This window comes from Sprattus sprattus (genome assembly GCF_963457725.1).
Source record: "Sprattus sprattus genome assembly, chromosome: 8".
Classification (NCBI taxonomy): Eukaryota; Metazoa; Chordata; class Actinopteri; order Clupeiformes; family Clupeidae; genus Sprattus; species Sprattus sprattus.
Window position 1 is genome coordinate 19942821 of NC_137927.1, and position 20786 is coordinate 19963606.

General features: G+C 42.5%; 1 protein-coding gene across 1 annotated transcript; it reads right to left on the reverse strand.

The window, feature by feature from the left end:
* Nucleotides 1-2152: 2152 nt before the first annotated feature.
* cngb1a (cyclic nucleotide gated channel subunit beta 1a) lies at nt 2153-20446 on the reverse strand (the record flags this gene model as incomplete). Its single annotated transcript, XM_080843202.1, has 37 exons — nt 2153-2380; nt 2526-2706; nt 3200-3346; nt 3453-3571; nt 3665-3748; nt 3860-3957; nt 4133-4292; nt 4417-4558; nt 4669-4791; nt 4925-4989; nt 5144-5230; nt 5334-5384; nt 5520-5728; nt 5904-6128; nt 6312-6466; nt 6690-6752; nt 7133-7259; nt 9296-9326; nt 9443-9647; nt 10242-10256; nt 11022-11078; nt 11343-11384; nt 11753-11893; nt 12152-12428; nt 14374-14398; nt 14540-14603; nt 14811-14865; nt 14977-15065; nt 15291-15363; nt 15540-15564; nt 17276-17384; nt 18497-18511; nt 18665-18684; nt 18929-19031; nt 19414-19462; nt 19616-19655; nt 20360-20446. The coding sequence occupies 37 exons, from the start codon at nt 20444-20446 to the stop codon at nt 2153-2155; spliced, it is 3786 nt and encodes a 1261-aa protein (XP_080699328.1).
* Nucleotides 20447-20786: the final 340 nt, after the last annotated feature.

Consider the following 20786-nt stretch of genomic DNA (forward strand, 5'->3'; position numbering starts at 1 on the left):
ATGTGATATGGAAGTCCTTGTACCAGGTTCACTTAAACGCAGTAAAGCATGCCATGTATGAGAGCATGATGATTAACTAATGACATTAAAATCTGTGAAAATCAAGAGCGGAGTAGGACGGATAAAACATTCAGTGGAGCCTGCCGCGCGCACAGCTGACTGGAGTCAGAAACAGTGACGTAGTCTGCTAGCCCATCAAGTGAAAAAAAGAGGCGCGAGGTAGAATCAGTCCAACAAGTTTCAGCTACCAAAATACAGCATCACATGTGAGCCCATTACATTAAATATGAGCATGAGAAAGAGACATTAGTCAGGAAGTCAACTTTGGTTTGTTGAGTAACCCACAGGCTCCAGTTATCAGTCGTATGGATCAGCCTAATTGACAGGGTGATGTGCATTATTGTTTACTTGACGTCGCACATTACATCGACCAGTACGAAAGACCTGTCACGAGATTTAGAGATTAAATCTTTTATTTTTTCCACCATATTCTTATTGTCGGTGAATTGCGCAATGACTGGTGAAAAAACGATGGGCTTTCTCATGGACCGCGGAACTGGTGGTAGGGCCAATTGGATCTAAGCCTGTTTCACATATTGTGTAGGCTATATTGTAGCTTATAATGGTCAAAAAACATGTACACATGTATTCTGATTTGACAAGGCAGGGATGGAAACAGGGTTATGTGTCAAATGATCAGAACAGCAATTATATGGAACAACACATTATGAGATTTATTGTGCACAAAATGTAATTGTGTGAGAAAAAAACAAAACATTTTTTTTACATTTTCTCTCTGCCTCTGTATGAATTAGGCCCTACAATGTAACGGTGCTTTCAATGCTGTATAAATATATATCCACTGTCTGGCTGTCTGCTGCCTGCATTGATTGGGCCTGCACTGACTGGATGTCGCTAACGGTTGGCTGGGGCCTAGTGTGTGTGGTCTGCACTGCTTCCAAATTAGTGTATTTTCTCACTTCCTCCCTTTCGTTTGTTAGAGGGAATTACAAACAATGTGAACCTCAAGTCATCCTGTCCTCTTCCTGTGTGTCATTCTCTGAGAAAACACTCCATTCCTTCTCTCTCTTTTACACAGAGACATAAAAAGAAAAGGTAACATTATTTGAGGTTTTAACTGAATATAGAAAAGTCTTTCAGTGATTTGCAGATGCTGATGCTGTAATACTAATATACATTTAAGTAGTACAATTTAAAAAACAGTAAATAACATGTTTTGTAGCAATGTATTGCTTATTTATTTCCATTTGAGTCAAACAAGATGTACTTTCAGTAAGCCATGTTTTACAATGAGCTGACCTGAAAAAACTCTGTGATCATGTGATTGACCAAAGAGAGTGTACAGGGACTGATCACAGGCATTGATTCTCACTCCCATAGTGGAAAGCATTGGACTGAACTAGCATCCTGTTCCATGTCTGCTGCTGTCTTAATGGTATTGTCCTCTATTCTAGTCAGTAGCCACTGGGACATCCATTTAAGTCTCTAGAACACATTGAGAAGTAGTATCATAATACATTATTTCTATGAGCTTCTTTAACACTACAATTGTTGACTACAGTAGAGATACAAGCAATCACAAATCAATGAAGAACCCCTGTGGGGGGAGTTGTAAAGTGATTGATGCTTCTCTGCTATGCATATCTACATTATGTGTTTACATTAAGTGTGTGAGTGTAGATCAGTTATGTGCTGTGAGACGAGTGTTAGCTTTTTGAGTGGTGTGTGCCATAGGCCTTATTTTTTGTCAGTTAAGGGTACACCTAAGGCCATAGTGAAATTGACACAGATCCCTAGAGTTGTGTCAGTAGAATAAAAAGCAGAGTAGTAGACCTGGAGTTAGAGCCTGGGCAGTTTATCAATCCTGTGCACTCAGTTGATGGCCACAGGGCGATAAAGGACTAATAGATATTCTGAAACGCACACAAAATATAACAGGGCCTTGTTATGTTCATACAACAATGGATCCCCCCCAAAACTTTACCATGGTGAGGTCCACTGTTTGCATGCCATGTAGTGGGCAGATGCACTGGGGCTATTCTCTTGGGTGTGATCTTGAGATTAGATTATGTCATTTCCTGTGTTTGACATCACTTGTGACGGAGCTGTACTTCTACTTCCTTCCGTTGCTTTATTTCCCCTTCCCTTTTGCATCTCCACCCTCCTTCTCTCCTGCTCCCTGCTCCACAGACAGGACCTCCTCTCCTCCTTGGCGCGGGGTCATACGGATGCGCACACTGCTGTCGGCTGTCTCAGATACGGTGTCATCCACGTCCTGGGCCATCATCTTTGGGATAGGAGAGCGCCGACGCACGGGCGTTAAGGGAGGCATGGGAGAAATGGAAGATGAAGGGGATGGCTGAGAGGGGAGGGAAGGAGGCAAGGGGAAAGAGAGAATTGAAGATGATTACTTGAGTTTGAGCTCTGGCATGTTCAGCGAACACTTTTTTGTGTCTGTCAGAGTTTTTTCAGAGATGTGTTAAGATGGCTAATTGAGTAAGTACCTCCAGCCCAGGTTCTTTGTATGTTTCCTTTAGCTTGGCGAAGGTGCCTTTGATACCAGCGTGCTCCGTTACGACCAGGGCAGCTTTGAAGAGCTTGGGCGTCTCTGGGCGTGTTGGGATCACTTCTTCAGCTTTTTTGCCTGCACCAGCGTCAGGCTTCTTATCCTTTGTCAACATTACCCTGTGTGGCAACGAGAGGGTGAGGGGAATGTGAAATCATATTTGATAATCAAATACAAATTTAAAAAGGCTAAAAGAAAAGCAAAACACAGTCACCATTAGTTCATTTACATCCTCCCCCTCCCCCCGCCCACACTCACACACCATAAATTGGATCCACGAGTAAAAAACAGCCAGAATCATGAGACATACGTCTAATGCCATCACACTCATTCCCCCCCCTCTCTCTCTCAGAACATAGTAAGGCTCACAGTTCGAAAGAGAGGGAGGGACAGAAACTGGCAGTTTGCTGTACCATGCGACACACTCCATAAACACACACACACACACACACACACGATTTAGAGATCTGGAGATGTGATGGAAAGCATAGGGTAAGCGTGTTCTACTCCCATGCCGGGCCTGTAAGCACGCGTGTGTTTGTTAAGCTGTGTCAGTAGGTGCGCTGGAAACTCTTGGCTGGGATCAGGGGGTCGGGCAGCCGTCTCCCTCACTTGGCCTTCTTGCGAAGCAGCTTCTGGGACTCAGGATAGTTCACCATGATATCAGTCAGGTCCTTTTTATCCAGGATCATTAGGTTAGCAAACCCGTGAGCCTTGACATTTGCGGTACGTCTGTTACCTCCACCTCCTGCCAAGAGGCTGAACAGACACAGGGAGATATCATGACATCACAGGTAGAATGACTCAAATCCACCCACAGATGCAACTCCCAAAAAGCTGTGTGGCAATGTGTCACAGTGCTCACCTGATTTCTCCAAACACAGAACCTGCCTTAATTGTCACAAATACAGTCTTCAAATCAGGACCACCCACCACTTGCACTTCTCCTGCTTTAATGATATACATTTCACGACCAATCTCTCCCTGGCAAATGACATGGGCACATGTTCAGTCAGCGTCAATTGACAAAACGGAGGAAAAATAATGGTGGCCTGAGAAGGTAAGAAGCATATTTACCTTTTTACAGACAAAATCTCCTGGTAGATAGACTACAGATTTAAGCCTTGTGAGCATGTCAAATACCAACTGTCTGTCACAACCCTAAGGAAGCAGAAAATAGAGAACTTGTCAGTCACCTGAATGTAGTGAACATTTATGATAGTACTTCCAGAAAAACCTTCTATTGAGAGATGCTACAATTGAGTGCTTCACCTGAAAGAGGGCAACTTTGCTGACAATGGAATAGTTCACATCCACTGCCATATCAAGCCGCATCTTATCTGGCAGCTGTACAAGCAATTCCTGCTCATCTACAGGTAGAAACAGACAAAACAAAAAAGAACGAGGGACATTTTTTGTATTGATTAAATACAGAGAGGAAGAAATACTGTGGATCCCTAATATCTTCTCCACAGCCATATTCGTCATGTAACAGACTCCCTTCCTCGAGAAGAGCCACCTGGCTGTGCAGATGCCGATACCTACCCAGCATGCCTTGAGCCGTGTAGGTGTAGTCATACCAGGTTTTGACCCGGTTCTGAACTTCACTCGGAATGTGATAGGTGGTCATGTACTTGATGGTGCTGTCCATACAAGATCTATAGTATGTCTGTCCAGCTGTAGCAGCTCCAATGACATCTCTCATCTACAAAATTAAACAATCAGTATAATCCACTTGCAGAAACACACAACATAACTAATACTAAGGCCTAGGGTTACATATCATGTCATTAATGATATAAAAGAAGAGAAACAAATTATTGACCAACCTGACCAATCATGATGGAAAAGGCGAACACACCCACAAAGTAATTGACCCCTTGAAAGGTAATTTCAAAAACTGAGGTGGGATCTGGTAAACCACCGATAGTGATCAGAGTCTTCACTGCGAAGTAGTAACAGCGTATGTACCTGTGCGGGAACAAATACAAATACAGAGGCTCTTAGGAGACAGTATTGAAGCAGGCAGACTCATAATTGATTGTAAATGGCATGGCATATAATACAATTTGGTCACTCACATGTTCCCTTTGCCATTAAAAACCCACTTAGTGGAGCCCAGGCCTACATAGTCTGAGCCCCAATAAAAGAGACATGCATTGATATGCAAGGAGTACAGCAGGTAGGCGGTAGTCCTGATTACTCTGTGAAAATGAAACAGAATGGACATGGTTTAATCCAAAGAAAGACACATTACAGCCTGTCCAGTATCCGGTGCAAGGTTTCTCAGAAGTCCCATGTGGCCCTTTTCCACCTGCTGGTGGTATGTGGTATTACCTGTAAATGTAGGCTTTACTCATCACCGCCTCCAAGCGGTCGTTAAACTCGAAGAATGCCATGTACTGTCATTGGAAGAGAAAGGAGAGACATTAATAGAAGATTACATAACCCAACAGTACCAAATTAAGTCCAAATCAACCAATGGTTTGATGCACGTTTCTAGGATGGATGGATTATTGAAACATTGGATTTCATATCAGTGCCATGCTGTCTTACCTTAAGCAGGCGAGGGAAGCGCAGAAGGGAGTTAACGCCTGTTTTGAAGTACAGCAGGTCCATAGGGAACAGACTGATCACATCCATCTGAAATACCCCAGAGGATACAATACCAACATATGGGGTTACTGCGGAGGTAGATATGATGTAATCACAGGGTAATGAAATGTGTCCTCCATTTTCACTTTACCTTGAATCTCAAAGTTGACATGTAGTGCTCTTTCATGTCCTTTTTGTCACACTGAAATTAATAAATACATTTCATTATAGGATCGCTATTTTTAAACATTAGAAGACTATGCTTTTATTATCTGAGTAGCCTGTGTTGTCTGCTGGGGTATGTGCATATTATTCATGTAATGAGTCTCCAACACACCACTATGTCTCCAGCACGGACAAACCGGAGTCTGGGCTGGAAGATAATAATATCCACAATGTAGATTAGGTCGCAAAAGTAGTCAGTGAGTAGCCACCAGTGAAGGTTGTCCGAGGTCTGATACGGGAAGGCCCAGCGAACGGGGATAAGCCAAACATTCCAGTTCCAAGCGCATGTCACAAAGAACAGCCACAACACGTAGATCAAGTCTGGGGTGGTAAAAACAGACAAGGCCCTGGTTTGTGTCACAGACAGAAAAGAGAAAACAAGGCCTAACTCCTGCAAGATCCCTGGATGTCTACCTCAAACTTTCTTTAAAACTATAGTATGGAAACTTATTCTCTCTCCCTGTGTTTGTCCTAAATACCAATACAAAAAACTTACTGGTAACAGGGTCAATACTGTCAGGGAAGCGGTAGTCGACGATGGTTCTAGCCCAGCCTGGCAGTGGAGGAAGTTTGAGTTTGGGTATTTTGATTTGATAGCCCATAAATTCAAAGAATTTATCTTCCTCCTCCTCCTCCACCTCATGTTCAGCAGGGGCATCTTTTGTCTCCTCGGGGGGAGGAGGAGGAGGAGGATCCCCTGGTGCGGCCTTCTTCACAGGAGCTACAGAGGGCAGACAAGACATCAGAGGAGCCCATTTGGCCTTGGTACACTTGGCTCTGCCCAAGGTTTAAGCAACTCAACCCCACTTATTAATGCAATGATTCAATAAGTGTTTTAATTAGCCTTCAGGTTACAATGCTCTTATCCAGAACCCAACGCTTGACTTTGGGGTGGGTGACTCACAAGAGGATGGACTCTCTTCGTCAGACTCATCTGGGTCAATGAGTCTATCGCGGGCCCGTTCTGAACGCTCCTTGAACAGCTTAACCAGTTCCTGCAGACGTTCGTTCACATCCACGCCGGTGTGGCTAGCCGAGGAGTGCGACCGCTCCTTCATTCTGTTGGAAACCACATAAAAGCACACCAGACCAGAGTGAGCTACAGCAGCAGCAGCATTGCCCAGCAAGTCATACTGACATTCAACGTCATATACTCCTCCCTGCATGCTCTCACTGCCTTGGCACGGTCACAGCTGCTGTAATTACTTGGCGACGTTCTTAAGTTTCCATTCACCACATTGGGTGTGGCTGGCAGAGCAGTGGCACAATGTGTGTTACTCACTCGTCATCCAAGCCGAGGAGACTCTTGGTCTTTAGCTCTCCATCTTCTGGGTCGAGTGCTTTTCTAAGAAGGGTAAGAGTTAAGAGGCATTCGGTGTTACACAGTTGAGTAGCTAAAGATGTACATGGTTGAAAACCGAAGGTTAGACATATAGTGCACATTACTGCATTCAGTAGCCTACTAGTTGTAATTTTTTTTATAATTTTCTTTTATTGGGTACTATAAATGAACTGATATTTTCTTTATTAACTCTGCAGCTTTGGCGAAACAAAATGCAGTGAGGGTAACAGACACAGAGAGATTAATTTTTTGTTATTATGCTATTTTGTCTGCATTATCTTGCACAAGTTGTGTTTACGGCATATCTCCATCTTGAGGACAGGAGGTACCATTAGCTTACCCATTGGCTGCCAGCATAGGCACACTAATGCCAATTAGCTCACCCATTGGCTGCCAGCACAGGCACACTGATGCCCATTAGCTCAGGGTCATCAGGGATGATGATCTCGGGAATGGACGGAGCTTTTACATCCAGATTTTCAGCATTTACAACAACCTCAAGGATGACCTCTGAAATATAAAAGGAAACACTGTCAGAATGGAATAGCTATTGGAGCACACCCTGGGCTTTTGAGCTGTATGCTAGAAAGATGTGTATTTGCCTTGTTCATTAGTGACAGACTTTGCCAACATTTCCAGAGATAGGACAATTGTAATTCTTTGATTCAACTTGAATTAACTTTAACCAGTGGCCTACTTAAACAGCAGTGTCTCAAAAAGTAGGCCACTCAGTAGCCTTATGTACTGTGAAACTGGCACGTGCATGACTTTACTGGAATGTGTTTTTTTCAACAGCAGTGTTACTTTGCCATGACCTCGGACCAATATCCGTTTGCCAATAGCTTGTTCAAAAATAAACATTCTACACTGGGAACAGTGTATATGTCTGATTCAATACATTGTTCCTTATCTATGTGAGTGGGATCCTGATGTGATCTAGCCAGGATACCAGCCTGAACTCCGCCCACCAAATTTTTGGTCTGGGAGATTCAGTCTGGAATTGAACTAGTTGGGAGAGATTAAACGTCTCAGAAAAGTGATCTGAACAATCAAATTGTAAGGGCGGGCTTTATACATTGATGGACAGATGACCAACCAACGCTTTAGTTGATTAGATAGATAGAATATACATCGAACAAAGATGGCGCCGTCTCGGGAGCTTAGTGGGACATATTTTATATGATTTAAGCTATCTACACGACTTTTCTTATGTCTACATTGACTCGGTTAGTTGTGTATGTGCAACACGAATGTTGCCGAGGATCGTAGGTCTTAACTGAAGCACTCTAGACCATTATTGATAGGTTATGCTAACGCGTAGAAGAAAAAAAACATTGAAACAAATGGTAGCTTCTAGCCTTGAGTGCTAATTAAGTAACGTGAGCAGGCATATCTCAACAGATATTGACAGCGCATTCATTTTGAAAGAGGAACAGAGAAACGCGATCAAGGCATTTGTCGATTGAAAAGATGTTTTTGCCGTCCTTCCTACAGGATCAGGTAAAAGTTTAATCTATCAGATGGTAATACTACGTTGCTCTGATTGGTTCTAGGTATCCAATTCAGCGAAGAGGAATTTTCTTTCCTGGTTCGTTGAAACACGCCCCATAATCACAGCCCAATGGTTCAGTTTCAGACTCATATTCTGACTAGAATTATGAGTATGACATCATCAGGCTAGATGTGATCACCTTTTGAGAACCAATCCCTTCTCGGGTACGAGTTGTGTCATCAACTTACTTATTGTTGTATTTGTGCTAATAAAACACAAACATGACACAGCACAACAAAACACAGCACAGCACGGCACAGCACAGCACAGCACAGCACGGCACAGCACAGCATAGCACAGCACGGCACAGACCCTCAACAGAGTTGTGAGTTCACCTGAATGATGGCAAGTTGAGCAGGGCCTTGGCGGGATGCAGGCTGGATTCTAGTGAGAGGCTCTGAAATGTATCTAATGATTGGCAGGGGGATGGAGTTTTGTTTTGTTATTTTGTTTTATTTTAGTTTTTTTTTTTTTGGGGGGGGACTACAGGCTCTAACTCCAGGTCTTGGCACGTCTACTTAGGCAGTCTTTAGGGGATTAAGGGAGTTGAGGCGGTTGACGACGTTAAGGTAGTACTGGTGTGCATCGTTGGGCAGCTGGGAGATTTCTTCGGCTAACTCGTGGATTTCAGGGGACAGCGAGGGCAGTTTGGGCAAGCTGATGTCATACTCCTTCAACAGCAGATTGAAGCGGTCAAGGCACTCAGGAGCGTGCGGAAAGCGCAGGAACCAGGTTTTAACTGCTGAGCAGTTATCAGGCACTGCAGGACACAGAACACCTTAGAGCATGTGTACATTACGTCAACCACTACATTAAGTTACCCTAGCAATGCTAAATGCAAAGGCCAAGACAGCTGACTATAGATAGAGGGACATCTTATCAAGATGATGCCAAAATAAAATAAAAAATCAACAATAAACAACAATACGCATACCACAATGCATGACTCATAATACATACTCAATTCCAATGGAGCAAGCAAAAACACACTAACCTCCACATCCCCCCTCTGTTATGTCTTCTTCCTGTAGATGAACAAGAATATTCCTGATTAATCATCTGACGTGTGTGCCAACACCAGTTGTCTGAAAATGATCATATCCTCACATATCTCAAAAACCAGCCCATGGGTCAGACATACCTGGTTAGCAGGTGGAGTGGGCTCTTTGTTAGCTGGCTGAGGCTGAGTGGTCACTGGTTGAGGCTGAGTGGTCACTAGCTGAGGCTGAGTGGTCACTGGTGCCTCATCAGGAATGGAGGCTTTCTTTGCCGTGACCTTGGGTGGCTCTGGGGATGGAACCTCAGGAAGTTCTTCTTCCTCAGCAGGAACTGTTTCTAGTAAGCAACTGAAATAAGTATTAAAGAAGAACATAATGTCAAAGCCAGGGGACTGAAGTTTTTTGTCCAAATGAGAAAGAGGAGCACACCATCCGGTTTTAGTTTGACCAAAGAGGAAAGGATGCAAATATAATGGGATAATGGCACAAACAATTACCCCAGTACACACACACACGCGAACACACGCGCACACGCGCACATGCGCACACGCGCACACGCACACACACACACACACACACACACACACACACACACACACACACACACATACACACACACAGCAGAGAGAAAGAGTTTTCCCAGCCTTCTTATCCATCAAACTAGCTCTGAGTTGTGACTATTGTATTTCCTGAAAAACACCTGAGTAATACACTATAAAGCATGAGCATAAATCTGAAATACACTTTCCTTAAGAGGACTTTTAATCCAATTGTTTGTGTGCTGGAATGCGTTGTTTGGGTTCTGTTACCAATGCAGTTGTCAGAGGTATGGCAACCTTCTATGGGTTCATTCCCAACCAGTCAAAAAAGAATTGCTTCTGGTTTGAATTAGTCTGATGTATTACGTGATAATAGGCAGGCGCTTCCAAATGTGTAACCTACCTCTTAATTTCCGCTCTGTTAGAAGTTGTAAGGTAGATACAAAAAAGTAACGACAAGGCATTGACATTGCGATAAACTTGAGCAATATGTTTTTATTTCAAAATGATGTAAAGCCAAGCATATTCTATTTCTCCTAATTTGAAGCTGCGATGCTTTGAAGCAGTGGGTTTTGGCTTGTGGCAAAAGCATACTGTGCATATGAGTGATGTAATATTAAAAAAAAATATAAGGCCAGTTAGGAATGGCCAGTTTATGCGACAGCAGCCTAGGGGTTGTACAGTATGAAGGAATGAAGTATGATTTTTTTTTATTTGCTAATTTACCTGAACTAAAGCGATGAAGGAAATACAGAAAATATGAAAATAACTAAGAGGGAAATCCTTTTTCTTCACAAGCTTAGGAAAAAAGCGTACATAGTGGGGGTCCCTTATTTTGTATCCAGGAAGTTAGGACACATTTCTGACATTTCTGCATTCCATGGGATATCGCAATCAAGCATTTGTGCCATTGGCAATTGCCTATGTCGCCTACAGCAAAAGTCACTATTTATGCTCATAAGAAGTTGCTTGCACACTTGCTTTGCCTAAAGAAGGGTGCTGAGATGTCCAGAACAAGTTGTTCAAGCACTCCTTAGCAGCTAAAGCTTGGACTAAGAATGCACCCATTCTGTCTGAAAGACTTCTACATTTTAGGGATAAGATGTGCTTCACAAGCTCAAATGAAGGGGATAGTATGGGTACTCATATACAGGCAAAGCACCCTGCAGAGGATAGATCTTACTCAGTGGTCTTATCCTGCATACTCTCCTCCTCACTCTCTTCAAGCAGCCCCTGCAGCCTGTACAGCGTGCCAGAGAGGACAAACAGAGCCTTAGCTCTCACATAGACATGGGCCACACATAAAAAGCAAGTGCAGGGAAGGACAGACAGAGAGGGGGCAAGACACACAGTAACTGGCCACACAGTGTGCTCTCCTGTAAACGCATGCACACAGCATCACACATACACAAACAAGCAGAATCTGAGACGGAACAGAGATGAGCGCATGGAATAGAGAGATGATAAAAAAAGAGAGAGAAAGAGAGAGAGAGAGTGCACTTACTCTGGGTCTTCCTCATTATCTTCCTCCAGGATATCGGGCAGTCTTTGTGAAACAAACAGTGAGCAGATGAAAACGGATCCACATCTCACATGCTTCAGGGTGGGCCCTGTGTGTGTGCGTGTGTGTGTGTGTGTGTGTGTGTGTGTGTGTGTGTGTGTGTGTGTGTGTTTGTGAGTTTGTGTGTGTGTGCACGTGTCTGAGCATTAACCATCAGTCTGCTAATCATGCACTGCTTCAATCACAATCCCAGATCTCAAAATCAACACACACAGCTCAACCAAGTATGTCTGCAAAGGACATGAGAGGGTGAAGCACACCCCAAAACCCCCAGCACGCTCCCATAAGGGGCGTGTGATTGCCTTGATTATGCCCTTTGACCCTGGTGGGCTGTGTGTTCCTCTATGACTTACTGCTCTCCATCGTCCGGCACTGCCAACGGGGCTATGGGGGTGCCCTGGTCCTCCTCCAGCTGCCTGACAGCCTGCTGTGCCGCCTGCCGGGCCAGATCCTCCGCCGCGCGGGCCGCCTCCAGTCGCTGCTTCTGCAGCCTGCTGTTACACATCAGCAGTGATGTTCAATACAGTGAGTTGTGAACAGGATGTTAGCATGAAAGCATGAAAACTAAAGCAGAGATGGACATTCTGGGTGCAGATTTGAGTTCCCTGTAAGGCTGTGGTAATTATCCTTAACGCAGAGGTAGAACATGTGCAGGTGAAGCATGTTGCATACTAGATGAGATCTGAGACATTCATGAGATTCTCACAAAGTTGAGGAAGTGGGGGGAAAAAATGAGTGAAAATGGCTATCACCTCTCCTCCAGACCGGACAAGGCAGTCTGCTCTGCCTCTTTCCTGATGTTGACTACACGGGGTGCCAACCTCTCCGTCGGGGTCTGGGCCTCCTGCTGATCCATGGCCAGCACACGTGGCATCATCTGGGGCAGAGCTTGCAGCAGGGCAGTGCCCAGGGTCTTGGGCTGTGAGGCATCCTCAGCCGGCTGGGCAGTGCCCTGCTCCTTCTGGTTAGTCTCCCAATCAGACTCTACCTCCTCCAGGACCATGTCCTCTGGGTCCTGCAGCTGACACACTGAATAGGGAGCAGGGCCAGGTCAGAGCATGAATGTGCTAAAACCAGGCCTGTCAGGGGACCTATTGCATAGATCATCTTAATGAAGGCATGCTTGGGTGTTGCTAATTACGATAAATAACTATTGATAAATGAAATGGCTCTCATTAATCATAAATAGTTACTCTTATTATGCCATTTCTTTGTCTGTAGTAATATAAAAAAGGAAAACATTCAAAAATAATGTTTTATAAATATACTATAGTATAGAGCAGTTTGTGGTTTTCTGCTTGATAAGTAGCAGAGATACCTTGAAGGATTCACTGATTCAAGTTTGTGAGGGTTTCAAGGGGATGTATAAGAATAGTGCTTTTCTTTGATTCCCAACCTATCCTAATTATTTGGTGACTTTTGATGACTAAAGTAATCATCAATCACAATCCATACTAATGTACTTACCACCTGTTAACACATTACATCCATTGCTTGCATATTTAATGTCCCTAAAATGAAACTATCCCTGGTCCCTCTAGTGGGTCTAATGAGACTAGTGGCAAGGAGTTCCTTTTTCATAAATAAGATGATACTATGTGTTGTTTCATACTGTAGTTCTTTATAGTAGGACAGACATGTTTTAAAAAAAAATACATGAAGCCTTAATCACACACATTTATTTAATTAATTAAAACATACTGCACAATATCTGATACATGGCAAAACTTTGTATGTTCATTGATCTTTGCATATACTTATTCACAAATGTTCTTCATCTTGCTGTTTTTTTTAAACTTGGCAATAACTCTTGTGTAACCAGTAATCATCATACAATATTCTGTCATTGCCATCATTGTATAATACAAAATGGATTAGTTGCCTGAACTGTGCTAGCAAGTATTTCCAGTGATGACTTTCGTTATGTGAAATCTGATATGACCATATGTAATGCCTGTATTATGCAATTACATGACCAGTTCAAGGCGCAAGGTGAAAGCAGTTAAAGAGTTTTCCTGCTTCACGGATAAATCATGATATTGATGGATTTGTGTAACAGTATGTGCTCAAACAAGTTCCTCTGGTGGCAACAACGTCATATGATAAACTGAATACTATGAATATGATGATTACTTTCAAACAAAGTGCAATAATTCCATTAAACCATAGCATTGAATAATCTCTATGCAAAGCATTACTTCACACTGCACCCCTATCCATGAGAAACAAAGTGCTTGATACACAGCTGCGCTCATAAAGCTGCTTGTTTGCAATTGCTGTCTGTCTGTCTGTCTGTCTGTCTGTTTGCTGTCTGTGTATCTGTAGGTGCATGTGAGTGACTCTCCCAGTCCTTTCCTCCTTTTGTTTAGGGGACTTTCCCTGAAACAGAAGGAGAAGAAGGGCCGAGTTAGAGTCTATCCCACAGCTAAGCACCTCTCCTTTGGTCCAGTGTTTCCCAAACGTGTTGCTGGCACCTCATGGAATTGCATGTTTTGGATCTCTCCCATTCTCTAATGACCCTGATTGGACTGATCTGATGACTTGTAATCCACTTAATTAGCTGAGTTAGGTGGGTGTGAGCTGCTAGGGAAGTGAGTCAGGCTTGGAGCAGGGTTGGGGAAAAGTGCTTTAGTGCTGTCCTTACTGTTATCAGGTCATGTATACACTTTCCACGTAAATCTTGCAAAAGCCAATTTCCTTTGCTAGTGCAACATGTGGACTTTTTTGCCTTATGTTAGGAGTCTCTTAACCTCAAGCCACCTGTACCTTGCAATTTCATATGGCACCTACTCTAAAGGTTACTTTCATATGGCACCTTCTCTCAAGGTCAATTTCAGATGGCACCTACTCTCAAGGTCACTTGAGTTGCTGTCCTCTATGCATCAACTATGGACTACATTCAAATAGCACAAGCATGGCATACTTTACCAATGAACAAGAATGATCATGGCAGCGAATTAGAAGGACTACTCACCATTTTGCATTGATTCACAGTTCTCCTGCAAAGTAAAGCGACATTTCAAATTAGCTGGAGCCTTAGTTTTGTGAAAAAAAAGGAAAGAAAAAAAGAGCCGCTTGCAATACATTCAAGAGCTGGGCCTGTGGGTAGGCCCATTAGAACAGTCTATTGAGGCACTTACCCCAGTTTTCAGCACGGGTTGAGGCATTATGCGACCAAAGCCCGACACAATCCAGCCGACCATACTAAAATGAAAGAAGCGCAGAAAGAGAGAGGAGAAATGTCACTAATCCATCCACTGTGCACAGGCCCCAGTGAAGCAGGAGCTCACACTGATATTGCTGGTATGATATAAAACATCTTGAAATATTGACAGCATGACGGGATATGAGGATGATCCTGCACAGTGATGCTTTACTGAACAATGTAATGTCCCTAAATGTTTCTCTTACTTCGAGCTAATAGATTCCTCCTCAGCCTTGGAGATTTCAGGAGGAGAGGATATCACTATATGACAAAGAAGAGAAGGGTACAGTTTTAAACAAACAAACACACAAAGTTTTTTTGTAAATGTTTTGTTGAATGCTGATATTGATTAAAGTTCTCCTAGTCTTCTACCTGATTCCTTCTTTACTGTGACTTCTGAGTGCCCATCAACTGGCTGTGGGACCACCTTCTCAAAGCCTTGCTTTATCCAATTAATGACACTGTGAAAGACAAACACTGTGAGAGGTGACCATGGACAGGACAGGAGGAGACAGGGAGATAGAGAAGGAGAGAGATGGAGACAGAGAGGGAGACGGAGAGGGAAAAAGAAAAGGAGAGAGATGGAGACAGAGAGGGAGACGGAGAGGGAGATAGAGAAGGAGAGAGATGGAGACAGAGAGGGAGACGGAGAGGGAGATAGAGAAGGAGAGAGATGGAGAGCACACCTTGGAGGGGCACCTTTGTTATCCTCTTCGTCATCTGACACAAGCTCCACAACAGGGATGAGAGGCTCAGCGTCTACAAAGCAGTAAAGATTAAAAAAAAACAAAAACAGCGATCACAAGAACGTTTTTATTATAGTCTCCACATGTCTCTGTCCTCTGAATATACTATATGTTGACACCATTGTCTTTGTAAAACCTGTCATGTCAAGGAAACCTAATCCATACCATTAACCATAGAAATGCACTCACCAGGGACATCTTTCATTTCATGCACCTGAGGGGAGAAGGAAGATTCAGTGGAAATTAGTAACATAAACTGAATTAAACTGAATTTCATTCTGCATACCATTATAAATATTTATGCAGATATTTTTCCTCTTGCAATTTCGGAGAGGAAAAAAGTTTTGTCAAGACCCTGACTAGTGAATGGGAAGTTTTGTTTCCGTTTTCTGCTCACATTACAATACATCAAAACCATTTCATTTGGTTTGTAAATGAATGAGATTGCAGAAGCAGTTGGGTAAAACCATTGTACACTACTACTACTACACAAAACCATACTACACTACTACTGTTTAATACAAACAATCACATAATGTATTACAGCTATTCTTCAACACATGAAGCACATGAAGCTTCACATGTCCATCCTGAGGATGATATGAATGGAAAGGCAGTGTTCCATTCCAAGCAGCCACAGCTGGGGTGACTCTCTGGAGTGAATTATGCACTTCCTTCTGGGGGAAGAGCACTGTCTTCCTATCCTGCTCCCGAACAAAACTTGGGCAGGATATTTTCAGGATATTTTCATCCTTTTTCAAAAACTGGGGCTGTCCTGTCACATTTACAGTTTAGTAGGTCAACCAAACGTATGACTTCAGAAGCCTGCATAAGAAATTCTGGAGCAGAGATCAGAGAATAAGCTAACCGTTTAGAGAAAACCCTGTTGTAGAAAAAACAGCACAGCTGTGGTCAGTGGGGAGGGGTGGGGGTTGGGAAACCAGGGCCTTCTGGGATGAGGGAACAGCACTTCCACTGAGATCCACCAGGGCCAGATAGCTAAAATAGGTCAAGCACATGGATCACCTAATGGTTTGATTATGGTGAGTTCCATGGCAGGTTGGTATCTTTTGAACCCCTCTTTGTGGAGTTGTGGATTGGGGACAGAAGGAGAGCATTGTGGCTGGAAATCTGTTGGCCTGAATTAGCAAGAATTGCTCCCTCTTTACTTACACTGGTCTGCACCAGAATTTCCACTGCTTCTGAAACCTAAATGAGATGTCTATAAACCAAGAGCAAGTACATTGCTTCAGATGCCATCTCAGACTAAGATGGTCTTCATTTGTCTTTTTCTATATGTAGTAATATAAAAAAGGAAAACATTCAAAAATAATGTTTTATAAATATACTATAGTATAGAGCAGTTTGTGGTTTTCTGCTTGATAAGTAGCAGAGATACCTTGAAGGATTCACTGATTCAAGTTTGTGAGGGTTTCAAGGGGATGTATAAGAATAGTGCTTTTCTTTGATTCCCAACCTATCCTAATTATTTGGTGACTTTTGATGACTAAAGTAATCATCAATCACAATCCATACTAATGTACTTACCACCTGTTAACACATTACATCCATTGCTTGCATATTTAATGTCCCTAAAATGAAACTATCCCTGGTCCCTCTAGTGGGTCTAATGAGACTAGTGGTAAGGAGTTCCTAAAAAATATTTCATAAGGCTAACTAATGGAACTACCGAACATCTACAGTATGTCAGGTTAACAACTAAAAAACTGATCACAAGAGGGTACTTTCAAAGAACATTTAATTGCAGGACTGAACCTATAAAAGTTCTTTGTGACATAACACAGGGCAATATTTAAAAGTTCCCCTACAGGGAAAAACTGGGCAAACTACTTTTACACACATAAGCTAAGCTCATGACAATGGGCAGGAAGCCAGTGAGTCGATGGCGAGAGTTCCTTTAGTACCTCTGTGGTCTCTTCCGGTTCCCCTGTTCCTTCTTTATATTTGTCATCTGGTTGAGGAACGACTTTTCCTAGTCCCTGCGCGAACCAGCCCATGACTCCGCTGCCTTGACTATGTAAACAAAAAAACGGAATAGTGTGAAGCTGCCATCAATTGGACAACAGAAATCATCTGAGCACCATGCCGTCACTAGGGGGCAGCAGAGGGCCACGCACATCCACAAGCCGGTCACAGTTTATCATTGGTCTAAAAGTGGATTTTTTTCAGGGGTCAATTCCATCATGACAATCTCTTTGGTAAATTGTAGTCATTAAATGAGATTTGACCATACTTTGTGCAAGACTGTCAGTTTGACAAGTATTAACATAGCTGTCAGCCTACTGGAAATGAATGGATGACAAGCCTGATCTCTTATGCTTAGCTGTCCATTTTTTTTTCAACCATCTTCCTTCAACTGAAGAACAATGACTTTATAATAAATACTTCTTAGAATTACGTTCTGACATTTTAAATCAGACATTGTTTCATCCACAGTTGGAGGTTGATTTGTCAGGTAATTTGAGCTCAGTTATCTTTACTCAGAAAATGCCATGGCTGGATTGTTTATCTTTTAAATTGATTGACAAGTGAAGCAATTACATATGAAAGCAGATTTTATGTTGTAGGCTATTGTGAAGCTTTTTAGAAGCCATTTAAATGCATGAACAGAATGACTGTGAGAGAAAACAACAGGTAGAAATAAGGTGTGGATAAAAGTAATTTGATCATTGTGATCTTGATATTTCTGAATGGATGGCAACAGCACTAATTAAATGCAAGGTAATAATCATTTCAGGGAAATGTCTGAACTTTCTTGAATATAAGCCAGCCTGGAGCTTGCCACAGCTACAATAAGAGCTGCCATGACCTTGATATTTATTTTGGTAGAATTAATGGACTCCTGACATTCCTGATAAATATTTTTGTATACAAAGCTAAGTTAATGTGATTTGCTACTGCAGTAATTGGTGTATGGATAGGCACAAAATGGCACTTAGTATGCAAAATCTGTTTATCATTTGCATAACATTATACTTGCATAAAAGAAGCATGACATTAATTTACATGCTAAGCTGCCAACGTTATATATCATGAAGAGATGCAACATATTCATTCATTCTTGGAGAATTAAACATTAGATACATTAGCAAAAGCAGAGCTAGAATGAGACTGGGTGTACTCACGCTTCATCTGCCTTACTGGGGTCAGTGAGAGGAAGGTAAGAATATGTCAAAGTCAGTTTCGGATATATTCACTCACATAAATGAATGTACACTGAACACTCTGGGAAATTATTGGTGGACTGAAAAACAAATATAATGAATGATACATTATATAGAAAAAAAACCTACCTGGCGCCCGATGCATCATCCTGAAAAAAAAAGAAAAATAGTAATATATAAATATTTCAATTATCTACGTGTATTTTTTGTCTCTCTGCTCAGCTTCTCCTGTAGCCAAGGCAACAAGAGGCTATGTAATTCAGCAGGCTATTATACATATGTGCTTTGGAGGTTCTTCCAAAGGTATCACCATAAGGGCTTTTATAATGTATTAGTTAGCTGGGCTTGGAAGATCATGAAAGGATGTCATGTTCTGGTCTGTATATACTTTACCTTCGCCTCTGAGTTTGCTCTGGACAGCCTCGGGCTTCCTGCTGGCTGGGGCAGAGCACTAGAGAATCCATGAGAGAGCCAGGTCAACACTCCACTCTGGTTACTGTAGAGAGTAGAGTAGAGTAGAGTAGAGTAGAGTAGAAGAGAGAGAGAGAGAGAGAGAGAGAGAGAGAGAGAGAGAGAGAGAGAGCGGCGGTCAGAAGCAGACGGGCAGATGAAACCTGCTTCAGGCAGTAAGCTTATGCAAGGTGTGATAGGATTTTCCCCCGATCATCTCGGGCAGCCTGTACAGGCCTCTGTGTCACAATCCTAGCAGGTCATTAGAACATGGCAGAGCTCCAGGATCAGGGAGCACACAGAAAAACACAGGCCTAACACAAACAACACCTCCGCACATCCCGCACAAACAACACACAGGTGTCTGCTTATCACCTGCTTAGATACTAACACCACAGATTTAGATCTGTCCATTTCACTTGACATACCTAATGTCCTGTGAGACTTCCTCCTCTTTAGGCTTGACTGGTTTGGGGCCTGTTGATTTTACATAATTAGTTATGAGCATAACCACTCATGTTATATAAAAGTGACATTGCTACATTTAAAAATGTTGTATACTGTTATCGTTGTTTCTTTTGTGACTTAATATGATACAGCTGTAGAGTAGTATAGTATGTAGACCATTACCTTCCTTTGGAGCTTGCTCTTTAAATGACACTTTCTTTTCCTGGTTAAAAGGATAACATTAACATCAAGTTACGTGAGTTCATTGGGAGGTGTGCAGGAACACAGACACAAACACAGACACACATACACACACACACACACACACACACACACACACACACACACACACACACACACACACACACACACACACACACACACACACACACACACACACACACACACACACACACACTCACACATACATACACACACACACACATACACACTCTCACACACACACACACACTCACTAACACACACACACACACACACACGCACCCACACACACACACACACACACACACACACACAAACACTAAAACACACACACAAACACAGTCACACAGATACACAGACACACAGACACACAGACACACAGACACAGACACAGACACAGACACAGACACAGACACACACGCACACGCGCACACACACACACAGACACACACGCACACGCGCGCACACACACACACACACACACACACACACACACACACACACACACACACACACACACACACACAAACACTAAAACACACACAAACACTAAAACACACACACAAACACAGTCACACAGACACACAGACACACAGACACACACAAACACTTAAACACACACACAAACACAGTCACACACACACACACACACACACACACACACACATACACACACACACACACACACACAGCTGTCTTACGTACTGGAGGTGGAATGGGCTTGTCTTCATCCCCAAGTTTTCCTGGAGTATCAGGAGGCTGGGGAACCACTTTCACCACCCAGCTGAACATCCTAAGCACCACCAAACAGACTCTCTTTTAAACACAAAATCAAAATGTTCACTCTATTACCAGTAAAAGGTCTACACAAATCTACTTATTTAAAAATATAACTGTTAAAAGTTCAATATGTAGATATCGAAAGTGAAATGAATGAAAAATGAAAATGCTTTTCATAACTAACTGAATTTTGAATTTATGAGGATACAACAAAAGTTGGGGATTTTTGATAATCTTATGGATAATCTTCTGTTTTTGTTTAAGGTGATTATATTTCTCCAGACCAGGAATAAATGTCTCTTTTTTCAGTCTTTTGTCTATGGGTCCAAAAGATTTTAAACAAATATTTTTG